This window comes from Typopeltis vanoorti, chromosome 18, assembly GCF_054136105.1.
Source record: "Typopeltis vanoorti isolate ZY-2024b chromosome 18, IOZ_Tvanoo_1.0, whole genome shotgun sequence".
Classification (NCBI taxonomy): Eukaryota; Metazoa; Arthropoda; class Arachnida; order Uropygi; family Thelyphonidae; genus Typopeltis; species Typopeltis vanoorti.
In genome coordinates this window covers 21932109-21950788 of record NC_143566.1, presented here as the reverse complement: position 1 = coordinate 21950788, position 18680 = coordinate 21932109, and the positions used below count along the sequence as shown (strand labels likewise).

The following is an 18680-nucleotide window of genomic DNA, read 5'->3' as shown; positions in this document are numbered from 1 at the left end:
AGATATGCAGAGTATCAAAGAGACGGAACATATGTGGAATTATAAGGCAGGTGATTATAACAGTCTAAGACGTCAACTTGGGAAAGTTTCCTGGAAGGAGGAATTGGAAGGCTGGGATATCATTAGTGCTTGGGAAATTGTGAAGGAATATTTGTTAGCAGCAATGGTAAGTTGTATACCATGACTGAAGAAGATGACACAATTTGGAGTAAAGTGGATGACAAACATTAAACAGGAATTGCATGCGAAAAAGAGGCTATTGAAGAGATATAAGGAGACAGGTGAAGAGAAGATGCATGAAGAATATAAAGCACAGGCCAGAAGAGTGACTAGTATGGTAAGGAAGGCAAAATTGGAATATGAGAGGAGATTGGCCCTAAGATCAAAAGAAAATCCTAGGGAATTTTTTAGCTATGTGGCCAGTAGGAGGAAAAACGACTGTGGAAGAATGATATTGTGAGATAAAAATGGGAATAGAGTGACTGATGCAGAGGACATAGTGGAATTGTTAAATGAACACTTTATTGGAGTATTTCATCCTAGAGGAATCAGTTTTAATACTAGAGGGATAGGGCAGGTTCGAGGTTTAGAGGTACAGAAAAAGAGTGTGTTTCAAATACTGAGTACTCTGGATGTCGGTAAAGCTGTGATATTGGATGGCATTTCACCACGAGTTTTGAGAGAATGTGCTAGGGAACTGACAGTGCCTTTGACCTGGCGTTTCAATGAAAGTCTGGCTGCAGGAAAGGTGCGCATGGAATGGAAGGAAGGCAAGATAGTGCCATTGCATAAGGGTAGTAGCAGACTGGAAGTGTCTAATTATAGGCCAGTTTGTGTGTCATCAGTATTTGTTAAGATCTTGGAGAAAGTAGTGAGGGACCGTATAGAGCATTGGGCAGATGAGGGTAATGTTATCTGTGAGAGTCAACATGAATTTGTGAAGGGCTGCTCTTGTTTTAGTAATATGCTAGTCTTTTATAATAAAGGTACAAGAACATTAGATGAGGGAAAGGCATATACTGCCATTTTCTTAGACTTAGCGTAAGTATCTGACAGGGTGCCACATGATAAGCTGATATTTATATTGCACCACATGGGGCTGGATGTCAGATTGGTGAACTGGATTCAGGATTGGCTGTCCAATAGATATCAGAGAGTTGTGCATGGTGGGACAGTTTCAAGGAGGCAGAGGGTTACAAGTATGGTCCCACAGGGCTCAGAACTGGGACCTATATTCTTTAACCATTATATCAATAGTATTGTCAGTGGATTGCAAGGGGATATTCAGTTGTTTGCGAATGATGTGAAGCTGGGAAGGATTATTAGTAACAGTGCAGATGTGGTAGCCTTGCAACAGGATTTGAATAAGCTAGATAGATGGGCACATTTAATGGGGGTTTCAGTTTAATGCAGCAAAATGTAAGGTCTTGAGGTTTGGGAAACATCGATGGGACGCTGCGTACTATATGGGAGGAGTTATACTGGAGGAAGTAGGGAAGACAAGAAATCTGGGGTTGATGATTGATAGAAATCTGAAATTTAGGGGACAGCAGTCGCAAGTGGCGTAACGCCAAGTCCTCCGCCATTTAAGAACTCAATTATTAGCAATATCATAAGGGACTTTGTGGCATGCAGTACTTGCGGCATGTATGCTTCTCGGGAATTACATATGTGGCTTGTTAAAGAGAGTGGAGAGCATATGTGCGCAAAATGCAGGCAGTTGGAGGAAATAAGTACATTAGATATATCGATATCCGACTTTGTTGCTCCAGGAACGGAGAATGAATGTAGGAAGACAAGTAGTATGATAGGAGAGAATGAGAAAATAATAGTTGATAGTGTGGACGGTGTGAGTGACTGTGGAAGTTTAGGAGATGGTTTTGTTTGGGAGAGAGTGAATTTAGATTAAGAGTGACTGACCTGCAGAGGGAGATAGATGAGTTGAAAGAGGAGGTGGAATGTCTAGTGAATGAGAGCAGAAGTATGAAAGATAAGATTAGGAGAATGGAAGAGATAAATGCAAGGCGAATCAGAGTAGGAGAGAGAGAGAATTTAAGGAGTATGAGTGAGAGGTATGGGAATGCTAGCAGACGAGAGGATGGAAACAGTAGAAGAGAGGGAATGAGAGAGAGATATGGAAGTGCTAGCAGACGAGAGGATGGAAACAGTAGGAGAGACGGAATGAGAGAGAGATATGGAAGTGCTAGAAGTGGAGAAAATGGAAACAGTAGGAGAGAGGGAATGAGAGAGATGTATGGGAGTGCTAGAAGAGGAGAGAATGGAAACAGTAGAAGAGAGAGGTATGGGAATGAAAGAAGAGGAGAGAATGGAAAAAATAGGAGCGAGGGAATGGAAAGAGGTATAATGTATGGCGACTCAATGATCCGTGGTGTTCAAGATAGGATGCGTGAGGAGTGTTTGCCAGGAGGAACAATAGAAAGGGTGGCTATGGCAATTAAGAGAGGTGAAAGGGTGGATGAGATGATTGTGATGGTAGGAACGAATGACTTCAGTGGTAATGTAAGTCGGGCAGCGAGAGATATGAGATTTTTGCTTGAGACTGTATGGAAGAAGACAGAGAGAGGAAAAATAGTGTGCGTGTTGCCTAGGTATGATAATAATGAGCTGAGCAGAAGAGCGGTGATATTGAATGGCATAATAGCGAGAATGTGTGACAAGAGAGGACTGGTATATGTGGATGCTTGGAGTGCGTTTGAGGAAAGAGAGGAGTTGTATGCGAGAGACCGTTTACATTTGAATGAGGAAGGACGTAGGCATCTGGAGAGATTGCTGTTCTGAACGAGTCAGTGTGTCCCAGGGAGGATGATAGCAGGGGTGGCCTCTTGAGGAATGGATACTTGGGAGAAGGGAGACAATGTCAGGTAACACTGAGCCCAGTGGAGTCTAGAAGGGATAATGCTGGGTATAGAAACAATGGCATTTATATGCTGTATACTAATGCCAGGAGTATCCGGAATAAGGGAGAGGAATTGGTGGCGCCGATAGCATCAGCCTGGCCAAAAATTATTGCGATCACTGAGACGTGGTTGACAGAAGGGGATATAAAAACAGGAAGAGAAGTCGCTGGGTATAGCATTTTTAGTCAGGATAGGAGGGGAAAGCGAGGTGGTGGGGTGCTGCTTATGATAAGTGATGACCTATGCCCTCTAAGAGTGGAGAATTTGGAAGGAAGTGAGACAAATGATTTTGAGAGCATATGGTGTGAGGTAGAGGTAGGCAAGACAGGATATTTAGTGGGGTGTTGCTACAGACCCAGGAGCACAGAGGATGGGGACCAGGAGATGTTTAGACAGCTAAGTTTGGCAAGTGCAAGAAGAATGATTGTTATGGGAGATTTTAACTTCAGTAGTATAAATTGGAGAGAGGAAGATGCATGTAACAATAGGAGAATGGAATTTCTAGAATTCTTGAGGGACAAATGTCTTAGGCAACATGTAACAGAGGGAACAAGAGGTTCAAAAATTTTGGATTTGGTTATAGCATCAGAAGAGTTGATAATAACTGAGTTGACTTCTCTCCCACCAGTTGGAGAGAGTGACCATATCGTGTTGACTTGGAAAATGAATAGACATGCAAGAGTATCAAAGAGACGGGAACTTATGTGGAATTATAAGGCAGGTGATTATAATAGTCTTAGACGTCAACTTCGGGAAGTTTCATGGAGGGAGGAATTGGAAGGCCGGGATATCACCAGTGCGTGGGAAATTGTGAAAGAATATTTGTTATCAGCAATGGTAAGTTGTATACCACGAGTGAAGAAGAGGGCGCAATTTGGAGTAAAGTGGATGACAAACAATATTAAACAGGAATTGCATGCGAAAAAGAGGCTATGGAAGAGATATAAGGAGACAGGTGAAGAGATGCATGAGGAATATAAGACACAGGCCAGAAGAGTGACTCGTGTGGTAAGGAAAGCGAAACTGGAATATGAGAGGAGATTGGCCCTAAGATCCAAAGAAAATCCTAGGGAATTTTTTAGCTATGTGGCCAGTAGGAGGAGAAATGACTGTGGAAGAATGATATTGTGGGATAAAAATGGGAATAGAGTGACTGATGCAGAGGACTTAGTGGAATTGTTCAATGAACACTTTATTGGAGTATTTCATCCTAGAGGAGTCAGTTTTAATGCTAGAGAGATAGGACTGGTACGAGGTCCGGAGGTACAGGAGGAGAGTGTGTTTCAGATACTGAGTACTCTGGATGTCAGTAAAGCTGTGGGACTGGATGGTATTTCGCCACGAGTTTTGAGAGAATGTGCTAGGGAATTGACAATACCCTTAACGTGGCTTTTCAATGAAAGTCTGGCTTTGGCAAAGGTGACCAGGGAATGGAAGGAAGGTAAGATAGTGCCATTGCATAAGGGTGGTAACAGATTGGAAGTGTCTAATTATAGGCCAGTCTGTTTGTCATCAATAGTTGTTAAGATCTTGGAGAAAGTAGTGAGGGACCGTGTACAGCATTGGGCAGATGAGGGTAATGTTATCTGTGAGAATCAACATGGATTTGTGAAAGGACGCTCTTGTTTTAGCAATATGCTAGCCTTTTATAATAAAGTTACAAGAGCATTAGATGAGGGAAAGGCATATACTGCAATTTTCTTCGACTTGGCGAAGGCATTTGACAGGGTGCCACATGATAAGCTGATATTTATATTGCACCACATGGGGCTGGATGTCAGATTGGTAAACTGGATTCAGGATTGGCTGTCTGATAGGTATCAGAGAGTTGTGTATGGTGGAGCAGTTTCTAGGAGGCAGAGGGTTACAAGTGGAGTCCCACAGGGCTCAGTACTAGGACCTATATTGTTTAACCTTTATATCAATGACATAGCCAGTGGATTGCAGGGGGATATTCAGTTGTTTGCAGATGATGCGAAGCTGGGAAGGATTATTAGTAATAGTGCAGATGTGGTTGCCCTGCAAGAGGATTTAAATAAGCTAGATAGATGGGCAAATGAATGGTGGTGTCCGTTTAATGCAGCAAAATGTAAGGTCTTGAGGTTTGGGAAACATCGATGGGATGCTGCATACTCTATGGGAGGAGTTATACTGGAGAAAGTAGGGGAGACAAGAAATCTGGGGTTGATGATTGATAGAAACCTGAAGTTTAGGGGACATATTGCAAAGGTGGTGAAGGTAACTCAGAGGATTGCTGCTATTATGAGAAGGACACTGACCTGCAGAGATAAGAGGGTTATCATTCCGTTGTATAAGTCTCTGATCAGACCACACTTGGACTATTGTTCTCAGATTTGGTCCCCAGGATTTTAAGGGGATAAATTAACTGTGGAAAGGATACAAAGACGGATGACAAAGATGGTTTCAGGACTGTACAAGGATAGTTATGAGGATCGGCTGAGAGAATGTGGACTGCAGAGTTTGGTGGATAGAAGAAGGAGAGGTGATTTGATTGAGTCTTTTAAACTGTTGAGAGGTGGTTACAGTGTTGACACTGGGGAGTTCTTTCGCTTGGTTGATCAGCGGGAAGGAGTGATGACAAGAGGCCATCCCTGGAAGTTACGAAAGGAAACTGTGAGCAAGAGGGTAAGGAGTGGTTTCTTTGTGTGGAGGGTGGTTGAGCCGTGGAATGCATTGCCTGATGGAGTGGTGGGAGCGAGAACGGTCAGTGAGTTTAAAGAGTGGTATGATAAACTTTGTGTTTCTCAGGGAGGGACCTCCCCTCGATGAGTCTTGACAGACTTTATGTCTTAGGAAGGACCTCCCTCGATGAGTCTTTTGACTCCTTGGAGGCCTGAATAATAATAAAATTGCAATGTGGTGAAGATAACACAGAGGATTGCGGCAATAATGAGAAGGACACTGACCTGCAGAGATAAAAGGGTTATCATTCCGTTGTATAAGTCTATGATCAGACCACACTTAGACTACTGCTCTCAGATTTGGTCCCCAGGATTTGAAGGGGATAAATTAACTGTGGAAAGGGTACAAAAGCGGATAACAAAGATGGTTTCAGGACTGTACAATGTTAGTTATGAGGTCGGCTGAGGGAATGTGGACTACAGAGTTTGGTGGATAGAAGAAGGAGAGGTGATATGATTGAGACTTTTAAACTGTTGAGAGGTGGCTATCCCTGGAAGTTACGAAAGGAAACTGTGAGCAAGAGAGTGAGGTGTGGTTTCTTTTTATGGAGGGTGGTTGAACCATGGAATGCATTGCCTGATGGAGTGGTGAGAGTGAGAATGATCAATGAGTTTAAGGAGCGGTATGATAGACTTTGTGTTTTTGGGGGGGAGGGGAACCTCCCCTCGATGAGTCTTGATAGACTGTGTTTCTTAGGAAGGACCTCCCACGATGAGTCTTTTGACTCCATGGAGGCCTGAATAATCTTCTGGTTCCCATCTGCTATACGGCCGTGAGAGGGTAGCTATATGCTACCATTCTAGGGAGAGATGATTATGAGCAAGGTGGTTTCCCGTTGCCTTCCTTGCCGTAAGTATTTATGACTGTAACCTGTGTGTTCACGGGGCCGGTTTGCCTGCTTGCGGGATGAAAAACCTCAGATAAACTGGTGGAAAAAACCCTGCGGCCCATGCCCAAGACCGGTTAACTTGGCTATGGCTGAGGAAGATCCTTAAGCTCCTCACATCATGGACGGGAATCGAACCTAGGGCACTCCTTCCCCAGGCATATGGTTGCGAAGCGCAAAGCCACTAGGCTAACCGTGCGGACTTCCTGAATAATAATAATAATAATAATAATAATAATTTACCTGAAGCCTACATTCATTTAATCTGCCCTTATAATCAGTATTCCATAGCCTTAATATCATCTTGTTACTTACCTCTGTTTTCTCATCTTAAAAAGCTTGAGATTAGATCTGAGCATATTTAGGTAATTAGAAGAATTCCTATTTTTTTTCTAGGTTTTTTTTTTGTTAGAAGAGAGTGAAACAGAAAATCTTACTAGTAATTTTATTTAAGAATTTGATGGTACAATTGGTTAAATATTATTTGCATTTTTTTGGTATATGTTATGAATATTAATTGAAATGAAATGAAGTTTCTGTAATAATAATTCTTTTTTTATTCTGATATATAAATATGAATTAAATAAAAAAACAAGAGGATAAAAGAGACTGATATGCCGGACATCCAACTGAATCAATATGGAACAAGAAAGGGATAACAGTATTCATATACTGATTTTAACATACAAATGAAAAATGAGTTTGAAAGAATGAAGACTATGGATAGAGTTCTAAAGATAATTTAGGGGAATGAACAGAATCACATTAAAAACTTCAGTTTGTATAACAGTATTCATTCATAACACGAGAATAATAAGAAAATAATTAATATTTATTATTTTAATGGCTAATATAGCCTACTTTGGTTTAGGAGTGCCCCTTTTTTTTTTACAATGTTATTGGCTCTTTACCCAAATTCTAGGTCATTACTGAAGTGTTATAAAACTAATATATGAAGAATAAAAAGAGGAGAAAATTTGGACATGCTTTTTTTGTGGATGTTGTTTTCTGTCTCGTTATTCCGGCAATGTGCCTTCATATGCTGTTAAGCTGTTAAAGAAGGGTTTTTTTTTGGGGGGGGGGGGGAGTGGTAGTAAAATGATGTGGGAGAATTATTTGAAAAAACACGGGTTTTTTTTTATATGTATAATATTATTATTATTAAGGGTGGGTAGAAAGCATTTGGGGGGGTGAGAGAAGGATCTGAAGATACAAATTTTTTTGGGGAAAGAGGAGGGATTTAAGGGAAAAAGTCAGGGGTGGGAGTATCCTTCCTCTTTCCCCCCAAAATAATTTCTATCTTCAGATCCATCTCCACTCCCCCCCTTATCTCCAATCCATCTCCGATCCCTCCATCTCCTCTACCCACCCTTAATAATATTATTATACATATATAAAAAACTCAGGGTTTTTCAAACATTTCCCCCACATTACTTTACTCCCCCCCCAAAAAAAAACCTTCCTTTAACAGCTTAACAGCATATGAAGGCACATCGCCAAAATAAGGAGACAGAAAACAACATCCAAAAAAAAAAGGTATGTCCAAATTTTCTCCTATTTTTATTCTTCATATATTAGTTTTATAACACTTCAGTAATGTCCTAGAATTTGGGTAAAGAGCCAATGACATTGTAAAAAAAAAAGGGCACTCCTAAACAAAAGTAGGCTACATTAGCCATTAAAATAATAGTTTATTTTAGAGGAGTAACATGGTAATTTTCCCAGAAATAATACCCATAATTAATATTTATTTAACTTATTTGCTGATATTTTGCTTGTATTATATCCAGAATCTTCAGAGTACAAACTATTTTTGTGCTAAAGAAACTATGACAAACTATTTTTGTGCTAAAATAGTTTGTCATAGTACACAAAGAGCAACAATTCAATTAACAGTGGGACCAGTTTAAAAAATTTTAATGGATAACAAGGAATTAGAGTCCTAATTGGCACCATCTATTGTTTTTTTGCTCTAAAGATGCTTGATATAAATACCAACAAATAAGTTAAATAAATATTAATTATTTTCTTCTATTTATTATCTTCTTGTGTTGTTAATCAATACCATTAAACAACTTGACATGAAATGTCAACACAAGTTTTTCTACTCATATTAAGCATTAGGGTTTTAGAGAAGAATCTGCCATTATTAATATTTAAGATTGTAAGTAAAGATAAGCTAAAGTCATGCTTCAGCAACTTTAGTGATCTGCAACAGGGTTACAGATGTACTGGTGAAGCCAGTGTATATATAATATTTATTTAGATTTTGCCAAGGCCTTAATAGATTGTCATATAACAAGTTGGTATTTAAATTGTGACAGATGAAGTTTAATAAGAAAAAATGACTTGGATATGAGATTGGTGGCTGTCTTACAGAAATCAATAAGTTGCATATACATATTGGGGTAGGAGCAGTATCCCAGGAGAAAAAAATCACCCCAGTCATATGACACAGTGGTTTATTGTATGACATTGCTGTTTAACTTAGATGTTAATGCAATGATACTGAGAGAAATGAACATACAGTTCTCTGTATGTGCGATGCAAAGTTAGAAGCAGATGCAGAAAATGGATGCTGTAGTTTACCAGGAGATTTAAACAGACTAGCAATATGAGCCCATCAATAGGGTAACAAACAGCACTATTCAAATCCACGATGTAACTACACTACACAGATGACATGTTCTCCATTTGGTCATGTACAAGTAGCTTAGATATGTTATAAACATTTTTAACACACCCTAAAGGCCAAGGCCATAGGATCCAATTCACCATTGAAAAATAAATCAATAATTGTTTGTGCCTCCCTAACACTCAGTTACCCAGCTATCCACTGGATCCTTATTCTTTTCTGCCTACAAGAAACCTACCCTCGTACATCCATCACCATTCATATTGTCATCCCTCCCAATAGTATGGTGTTATTAAAATATTAGCAAACAGAGCTAGAACTGTTTGGACCATACTGGCCTGAAAACTAATCACATCTGAGACAATTTTTTTATCCAATGGATTCTCCCTCCAAAAAATCAAATCTCTATATTTTCTTCCCAAAACTCAATTCATAAAAAAGTCTACCAACCATCCCATACAACTCAGGCACCTTAGAAAAATATCCCTCATATATATTCTTAAAAGATATATCATTCAGACTTCCTTCAAGGCTTACCAAAAAATTAGCTACCTTTATCTTTTCAGCAAAACATCCTCTCCACTACCTAAATCATCCTGCCATCTGCAGTATTCCTTGTTCCTACAAACCAATATATTATGGTCAAACTGGAAGAACAGCCAAATTCAAATAAACAGAAAAAATATATCTAACATTTACATTATAGCTGTTCTGGGAATTGCAGACAATGCAATTACCACATGTCTAACATGACTGTTCAGTCACAGTTTCAAATCATAATAAGGCATGCCTAATATGAGTGCAACAGACTACTAGGCCTAATATATATGTATAAGGAGGAGGAGGAGGACCATGACTGTAGTCTGAAGTCTTCTACGAGCTTCTTCTTGTAAAGAAGCTTGTATTACTATTTTGAAGATCGGCATTTTATTCAGCATCTTGGTATCATTTTGAAATAAATATTTCAAAGCTTTTTAAAAAAAGAGGATATGAAATATTCATTCTTTTTTTTCAGCCAAATATACTGAAACTGAAACATTTCCAAAGTAAAGAGCTTATGATCTTTCACCAGAGTTACTTAAGCACTGCACTACTTAAAGCCTTTAGGTTCTTCTGCCAAATAGTGTGGTAAGGAAAGCAAAACTGAAATATGAGAGGAGATTGGCCCTAAGATCCAAAGAAAATCCTAGGGAATTTTTTAGCTATGTGGCCAGTAAGAGGAGAAATGACTGTGGAAGAATGATATTGTGGGATAAAAATGGGAATAGAGTGACTGATGCAGAGGACATAGTGGAATTGTTAAATGAACACTTTATTGGAGTATTTCATCCTAGAGGAATCAGTTTTAATACTAGAGGGATAGGGCAGGTTCGAGGTTTAGAGGTACAGAAAAAGAGTGTGTTTCAAATACTGAGTACTCTGGATGTCGGTAAAGCTGTGATATTGGATGGCATTTCACCACGAGTTTTGAGAGAATGTGCTAGGGAACTGACAGTGCCTTTGACCTGGCGTTTCAATGAAAGTCTGGCTGCAGGAAAGGTGCGCATGGAATGGAAGGAAGGCAAGATAGTGCCATTGCATAAGGGTAGTAGCAGACTGGAAGTGTCTAATTATAGGCCAGTTTGTGTGTCATCAGTAGTTAAGATCTTGGAGAAAGTAGTGAGGGACTATATACAGCATTGGGCAGATGAGGGTAATGTTATCTGTGAGAGTCAACATGGATTTGTGAAGGGGTGCTCTTGTTTTAGTAATATGCTAGCCATTTATAATAAAGTTACAAGAGCAGTAGATGAGGGAAAGGCATATACTGCCATTTTCTTAGACTTAGCGAAAGCCATTTGACAGGGTGCCACATGATAAGCTGATATTTAAGTTGCAGCACATGGGTCTGGATGTCAGATTGGTCAACTGGATTCAGGATTGCTGTCTGATAGGGATCAGAGAATTGTGTATGGTGGAGCAGTTTCAAGGAGGCAGAGGGTTACAAGTGGGGTCCTACAGGGCTCAGTACTAGGACCTATATTGTTTAACCTTTATATCAATAACATTGTCAGTGGATTGCAAGGGGATATTCAGTTGTTTGCAGATGATGCGAAGCTGGGAAGATTATTAATAATAGTGCAGATGTGGTAGCTCTGCAAGAGGATTTGAATAAGCTAGATGGATGGGCAAATGAATGGGGATGTCAGTTTAATGAAGCAAAATGTAAGGTCTTGAGGTTTGGGACACATCGATGGGACGCTGCATGCTCTATGGGAGGAGTTAAACTGGAGGAAGGGGGAGACAAGAGATCTGGGGTTGATGATTGATAGAAACCTGAAATTTAGGGGACATATTATAAAGGTAGTGAAGGTAACAGAGAGAATTGCTGCAATTATGAGAAAGACACTGACCTACAGAGATAAAAGGGTTATCATTCTGTTGTATAAGACTCTGATCAGACCACACTTTAGACTATTGTTCTCAGATTTGGTCCCCAGGATTTGAAGGGGATAAATTAACTGTGGAAAGATTACAGAGACGGATGACAAAGATGGTTTCAGGACTGCACAATTTTGGTTATGAGGATCGGCTGAGGGAATGTGGACTGCAGAGTTTGGTGGATAGAAGAAGGAGAGGTGATATGATTGAGACTTTTACACTGCTGAGAGGTGGTTACAGGGCTGACACTGGGGAGTTCTTTCACTTGGTTGAACAGCGGGAAGGAGTGATGACAAGAGGCCATCCCTGGAAGTTACGAAAGGAAGCTGTGAACAAGAGGGTGAGGATTGGTTTCTTTGCATGGAGAGTGGTTGAACCGTGGAATGCATTGCCTGAAGGAGTGGTGAGAGCGAGAACGGTCAATGAGTTTAACGAGTGGTATGATAGACTTTGTGTTTCTTAGGAAGGACCTCCCACGATGAGTCTTGTGACTCCATGGAGGCCTGAACAATAATAATAATAATAATAATTTCATAAGTTTTTTTTAATATTTACTATAATTGTATCTTCAAAATGTTATTGCAAATTGAAAGCTTTATCAAGAATAAAAGTGTCTGTGTGGTTAAGATGGCAATAACAAATGAGGACACAGACCTGTAGGATGATTTGAATATAATGTGACTGGGATAATGGATATTAAATACCTGCAAAGTGTAAGATTATGCATTTCGAATTTAAATGATTACAATCTGTGTAATGCACTATGTCAATGAGGCTACAGATCTGGGAATGATACAAGACAGGGAGATGAAGTTCAGGGACTGCATCACAACAATGGTAAAAATAAAGTTATTGTCTTTATAATATTAAGGTTTGAGCACATCCATAGTACTGTGTAAGATTTGATCTCCTGGGTTTTGTGGTGGACAAAAAGGCACATAACCAGGACTTTCCAGTTTCTGGAATGTTGGCATGAGGAGAGGTGAGAGCTTGTAGACCACAGAGTTTGGCAGATACATGAAGAAGTAAAAAAAAAAAGAGGTGAGATGATAGAAATATAAATTGATAAAATGATTTTACAGGTAGGAGGTAAAAGAAATCTGACTTGGTTAGCCAAGTGGTTAGCATATCCACTCTCGAGCCAAGTGGCTGTTGTGGTTTCAAATCCTATCAAAGGCATAGATTGTAATTGTCCTACTGGAAATGGCACCTATCCTACCACTTCTAGTAGAAGGCCAAAAACCAAAACCCAATGTGGTATGGGAGTGATCATACAGCATCAAACGTCACATGTGAATAACTAACTAACGTAATTTCAATATAGAGCAGGAGAAAACAGAACAAAGGTTCATTCTTGGAACAGAATAAGAATGTGGTTAGCAAGTGCGAGACAGTGTATGGGTGATGAATAAGTTGAAGTGTGAATGCATTGCTTGTGAATGGAGTTTAAGGAGAGATATGATAGGTGTGTGAGTTAGTATGTTGCCTCCTACAAAGAGTCTTAGGACTCCATAGAGATTCCCGAATAATAATGAAACTTTATTTGGTATTTGAATTTCTTGCACTTATGATGATTTTTATGCTGGTGTTCAAACTCATAAAAACCTGCTTTTGCTTACCCATATTGCTTCCTAATTTAATTTCAAACTCATCTTTTTTCACTAATTTCTTCAGTTTCCCATTGTAAAACATAGTATCTACACGCAGTATGATGTGTACTGTATATTCCTTGTCTGTAGTTCCCCTGTTGGTGGCTTTTAAATGAACCTGCCATAAAATTTTAAAAAAGAAAATAAAAAATGAAATAAACATTTATGTTTACAGGAATAATAATATAAGCATTGCTATATCTTTAATTGTTTAATAATTTCTTAAAAATGTAAACAATTAGCATTCCAATAAAAATGGCAAAACAAATAAAAAAAAAGTAAAAATATTTAATATACAATAACTCCTGCACTGGTTTCCATAAATTAAGGAACAAAGAGAAAAATCACAATAACTTAAAACTGTATGATGAATTTTTATGCAATTTTTTGAAGTGTGATTCAGTAACAAATGGGTACATGAAGACAATAGTCAAAAACAAGAGGTCAAAATGTGATTGTCAAAGTGCCTCAATGAGGAATATAGTTACCATTCACAGCAATACATGCTCTCAACGATGTTTCATGCTATTTACCTAGAATGTGTATAATGCTGTCTAGGAGCTCATTTGGTAATAACAACCATTGTTCCTGCAAAGCTCTTCTAAGTCCCTCAATGTTTTGGGACAAGTGATTGAGAGTACTTTTTGTGCCATGGCTCATTTGCATATACTGCTAACAAGCACAGTCATTGGTATACAATAACTGGACTGAGTCATTTTTTATATAATGTACCTGACTTTCATATGTTTCATAGTTTTATGACCCTAATGCTCTTGGTGTTCCCCAAATTTTTCTTATAATCAAAAGTGTTCCGTGACTTCGAAAAGGTTAAGAACCACTGGGTTAGAGTATCCATTCGCCAGCCAAAAGGCTGCAGGTTTCAATCCTGCCTTCAGCATGGATGTTTGTGTTTGTCTTTCATTCATATTCACACAAGTGTGTAAACACTCTTCCAAGATGGAATAGGTCATCATGGGAGAAGTAGACTCAACCCTCCAGCAATGGGAGAGGCCTTTACCCAATAATAGGGAATATACAGACTGAGAGAGAGAGAGAAAGAAAAAGAACTTTTCTACTGTGCTTTGAAAAGAATGACGTAAGACCGAGGTTAAGGCAGTCAGATATCTGTATACAGCACATCCCCTTTTTAGGGATAGGCTGGATAGAGGCTTATATCCATGCTGTTATATCCATCCTTTAAGTAACTTAAATGTTTCTGTCATATCACCTCTTTTTTCCTATTCAACACACTTTTGCAACTCACAAACCTTCAATCTGTCTTCACAAAGAACACCCAGGTGACTAGACGACCTGAGCAGTAACTAAGATGGGGTCATATTGAATTTAATGAAAGTCTTGTAGTGGGTAGGGATCCTAAGCATGGGTCTAAGACAGACATCTCCAACTATAAGCCAGTCTGTATAACTGCAGTTGTGGTAAAAGTGTTGGAGAGATTGGTAACGAATAGAATACAGAATTGAGTTGATAGACATAGCATTCTTTATGATGGTCAGCATGGATTTGCAAAGGATAGGTATTGTTTTAGTAATTTACTTGCATTTTATGATAAGGTCACAAGTGTGTTAGATAAGAGAGAATCATATACACTCATGAGCAGTTGAATTAGAGATACCTGGTGTGTTGGCGAAATGGTGCTGTGGTCACCCTGGCGAATGCAATAGTGCCATATGGCACATGACAGGGATGTCATCAGCTAGCTCGGATGGTAACAGCGGATAGACGGGCCACAGTGCCACAGATCACTTGCCAATTCAATGCTGGACAACAATGACATATGAGCAGCCACACCATCCAGGACCATCTCCTCGCTATGGGGTACAGAAGCCACCGACTGACTAGGGTACTCGTGCTCACTGCACGTCACAAGGCACAATGATTAGCATGGGTGCAAGAACACTGCCATTGGAATCTTGACGCATGGAAAAAGGTCACCTGAACTGATGAGTCGAGGTAGTACAAGTTGGTACACGCTGATGGCAGGATACGAATGCGTCACCAAGCACATGAAGTGATGGATCCCCCCTGGTACATCTACCATCGTCCCTCACCATCAAACAATACAGGGACCTGCTGTCAGATCATGTGTACCCGTTTCTGTGCTACAGCAAGACAATGCACCGGCCCACCACTCCCAAATTGTGATCGAGTGGGTGGATGAACACACCATGGACATGAGGATGCTTGGCTGGCCCCCAAGGTCCACTGACCTCAATCCTATTGAACACATCTGGGATGCTGTCGAGAGAGATATATGCGCCCTGGACCCTGCTCTGACCAATCTCTGTGCATTGTGGGAGGCTGTGCAGCGGTCATGGATCAGTGTGGCTCCCCAACACTTCCGCTACCTTGTGGAGTCCATGCCATGCCGCATCACCGCTGTCATCAAGTTGAAAGGGGGTGCTACCTGCTACTAGGCAGGTATCTCTAATTCAACTACTCATGAGTGTATATTGATATTCTTAGACTTTGCAAAAGCGGTTGATAGATAGATTACCACATGATAAGTTGGTGTACAAGCTGCAGAGGATGGGGATAGATTAGTATATTGGTTAGTGAATCAGAGATTGACTCTCTGAACAATACCATCAGGTTGTGTATGATGGAGCAGTGTTTCAAAAAAAAGGAGGGTAACCAGTGGTGTTCCCCAGTGTCTGTTCTTGAGCTCCTGCTGTTTAACTTGTTTGCAAACGATATATCATGTGGACTGACTGGGGATGTTCAGTTATTTGCTGATGATGCAAAGTTGGGAAGAATTACAAGTAACATTGCTGATGTTAATTCCCTTTAGTAAGATTTTAATAGACTTTTTACTTGGACAAAAGACTGGGATTGTAGTTTTAATATCAATAAGTGCAAGTTGTTGCATTTTGGAGTGCAGAAATATAAGGCTGTGTACTATATCAATGGTGCCATACTGCAAGAAGTGGATGAGATTAGACAGTAGACTGATTTACAGGGCATATTGCTAGTGTTGCAAAGGCTGCACATTGTAGTGCTGCTATGATAAGAAGTACTGTAATGTGTAAAGAAAAGGAAGTGGTTGTGCCACTGTATAAGGCGCTATTTAGACCACACTTGGACTATTGTACTCAGATCTGGTCACCTGGTTTTCTATGTGATGGGAAGACATTGGAGAGGGTCCAGAGGCAAGTGACTAAGACAATGTCAGGACTTTGGAATGCTTGCTATGGAGAGAGGTTGAAGAAATGTGGATTGCAAAGTTTGGTGGATAGGAGGAAGAGAGGTGATATGGCAGAGATGTTTAAGTTAGTGAGAGGATTTTATCACATTAATCTAGAGAGGATTATAAAAAGAGTAGAAGGTGAAAGGGGAAGAACCAGAGGTCATTCCTGGAAGTTATGTAAAAGTGTAGTGAACAGGGGTGTGAGGAATAAGTTTTTTACATGGAGAATTTCAGTGAATGGAACACATTACCAGAATGTGTTGTTAATGCAAGGAGTGTTAAGGATTTTTAAGATTCCATTTGATAAATATATTGTCAGTTGAATGAACCTCCCACAATGAGTCTGATGACTCCATGGAGGGTGTAATAATAATATGAGGTTTATAAAGAGGAATGATATCTCCCTTATCTCTCCTTTTTTTCCACATTAAACTGATACCATAACTAAGTAATCCTGTTTAGCTACCCTGGACACCTTAGCAATATACCCTCTAAACTTCAACTCTATCTACTACTACCACTCCCAAATCCTTGGCCTCATCAATTTCCTGGAGTATAGTTCCCTCAATATGGTACAAAGCTTGTAATCTTTATATCTCCAAATGCATAATTTTCCACTTTTCCACATTAAATTGATACCATTAGTTTTTGGTATGTATATCATTTATGTACTTTCTGTATCATTTATGTATTAGATCTAAATGAGATAGCCAAAGATTATGGTATGATAATTATTATTATTATCCAAGCCTCCATGAAGTCAAAAGACTCATCGTAGGCGGTAGTTTTTAGGAAACACAAAGTTTATCATACCACTCTTGAACTCATTGACCGTTCCCGCTCCAACCACTCGATCAGGCAATGCGTTCCAAGGTTCAACCATCCTCCACGTAAAGAAACCACTCCTCAAATCGACTTGCACACAGCCTCCTCTCATAACTTCCAGTGATGGCCCCTTGTCTTTGCTCCTTCCTGCTGTTCCACCGAGTGAAAGAGCTCCAATGTCTACTCTGTAACTGCCTCTCAACAGTTTAAAATTCTTGATCATTTCACCTCTCCTTCTTCTATCCACCAAACTATGCAGTTCACGTTCCCTCAGTCGATCCTTATAACTCAAATTCTACAGTCCTGAAACCATCTTTGTTATCTGCCTCTGTACCTTTTCCACAGTCAGTTTATCCCCTTCAAATCTTGGGGACCAAATCTGAAAACAATAGTCTAAGTGTGATCAGGGTCTTATACAACGGAATGATAACCCTTTTATCTCTGCAGGTCAGTGTCCTTCTCATTAATGCACCAATGCTCTGTGTTACCTTCACCACCTTTCCAATATGCTCCCTGAATTTCATTTTTCTATTAATCATCACCCCCAGATCTCGTCTCCCCTACCTCCTCCAGTACAGCTCCTCCAATTGAGTATGCATCCTTCCATCGATGGATCCCAAACCTCAAGACTTTACATTTTGCTGCATTGAACCGACACCGCTATTCATTTATCCATCCATCTAGTTTATTCAAATCCTCTTGCAGGGCTGCCACATCTGCACTATTACTGATAACCCTTCCCAGCTTCACATCATCTGCAAACAACTGAATGTCCCCTTGCAATCCAGTGACAATATCATTCATATGAAGGTTGAACAATACAGGTCCCTGTACTGAGCCCTGTGAAACAACACTTGTAAGTACCCTTCTGCTGCCTTGATATTGACCCACCATACACAACTCTCTGACACCTATCAGTCAGCCATTCCTGAATCCATTTGACTAACCTGACATTTAAACCAATGTGCTGCAATTTAAATATCAGCTTATCATGTGGCACCCTGTCAAATGCCTTTGTAATCCAAAAAAAATGGCAGTATATGCCTTCCCCTCATCAATTGCTCTTGTCACTTTATTATAAAAGGCAATCATATTACTAAAGCAAGAGCGCCCCCTTAATAAATCCATGTTGATTCTCACAGATAACATTACCCTCATCTACATAACACTGTACATAATCCCTCACTAATTTCTCCAAGACCTTAACAACTACTGATGACACACAAACAGGCCTGTAATTAGACACTTCCAGTCTGCTACAACCCGTATGCAGCGGCACGATCTTACCTTACTTCTATTCCCTGGGTACCTTTCCAGCAGCCAGAATTTTATTGAAAAGCCATGTTAATGGAGCTCTCAGTTTTTTAGCACATTCTCTGCATTATTATTATTATTATTCAGGCCTCCATGGAGTCAAAAGACTCATCATGGGAGGTCC

General features: G+C 39.8%; 1 protein-coding gene across 1 annotated transcript in view; it reads right to left on the bottom strand.

The window, feature by feature from the left end:
* The window catches only part of LOC150096534 (annulin-like), a 250503-nt gene that overhangs the window by 71534 nt on the left and 160289 nt on the right, over nt 1–18680 (bottom strand). The window contains exon 13 of the mRNA XM_090408550.1: nt 13183–13330. Within this exon, the coding sequence (XP_090264676.1) occupies nt 13183–13330 (148 nt within the window). The remainder of the gene's footprint in view (nt 1–13182; nt 13331–18680) is intronic.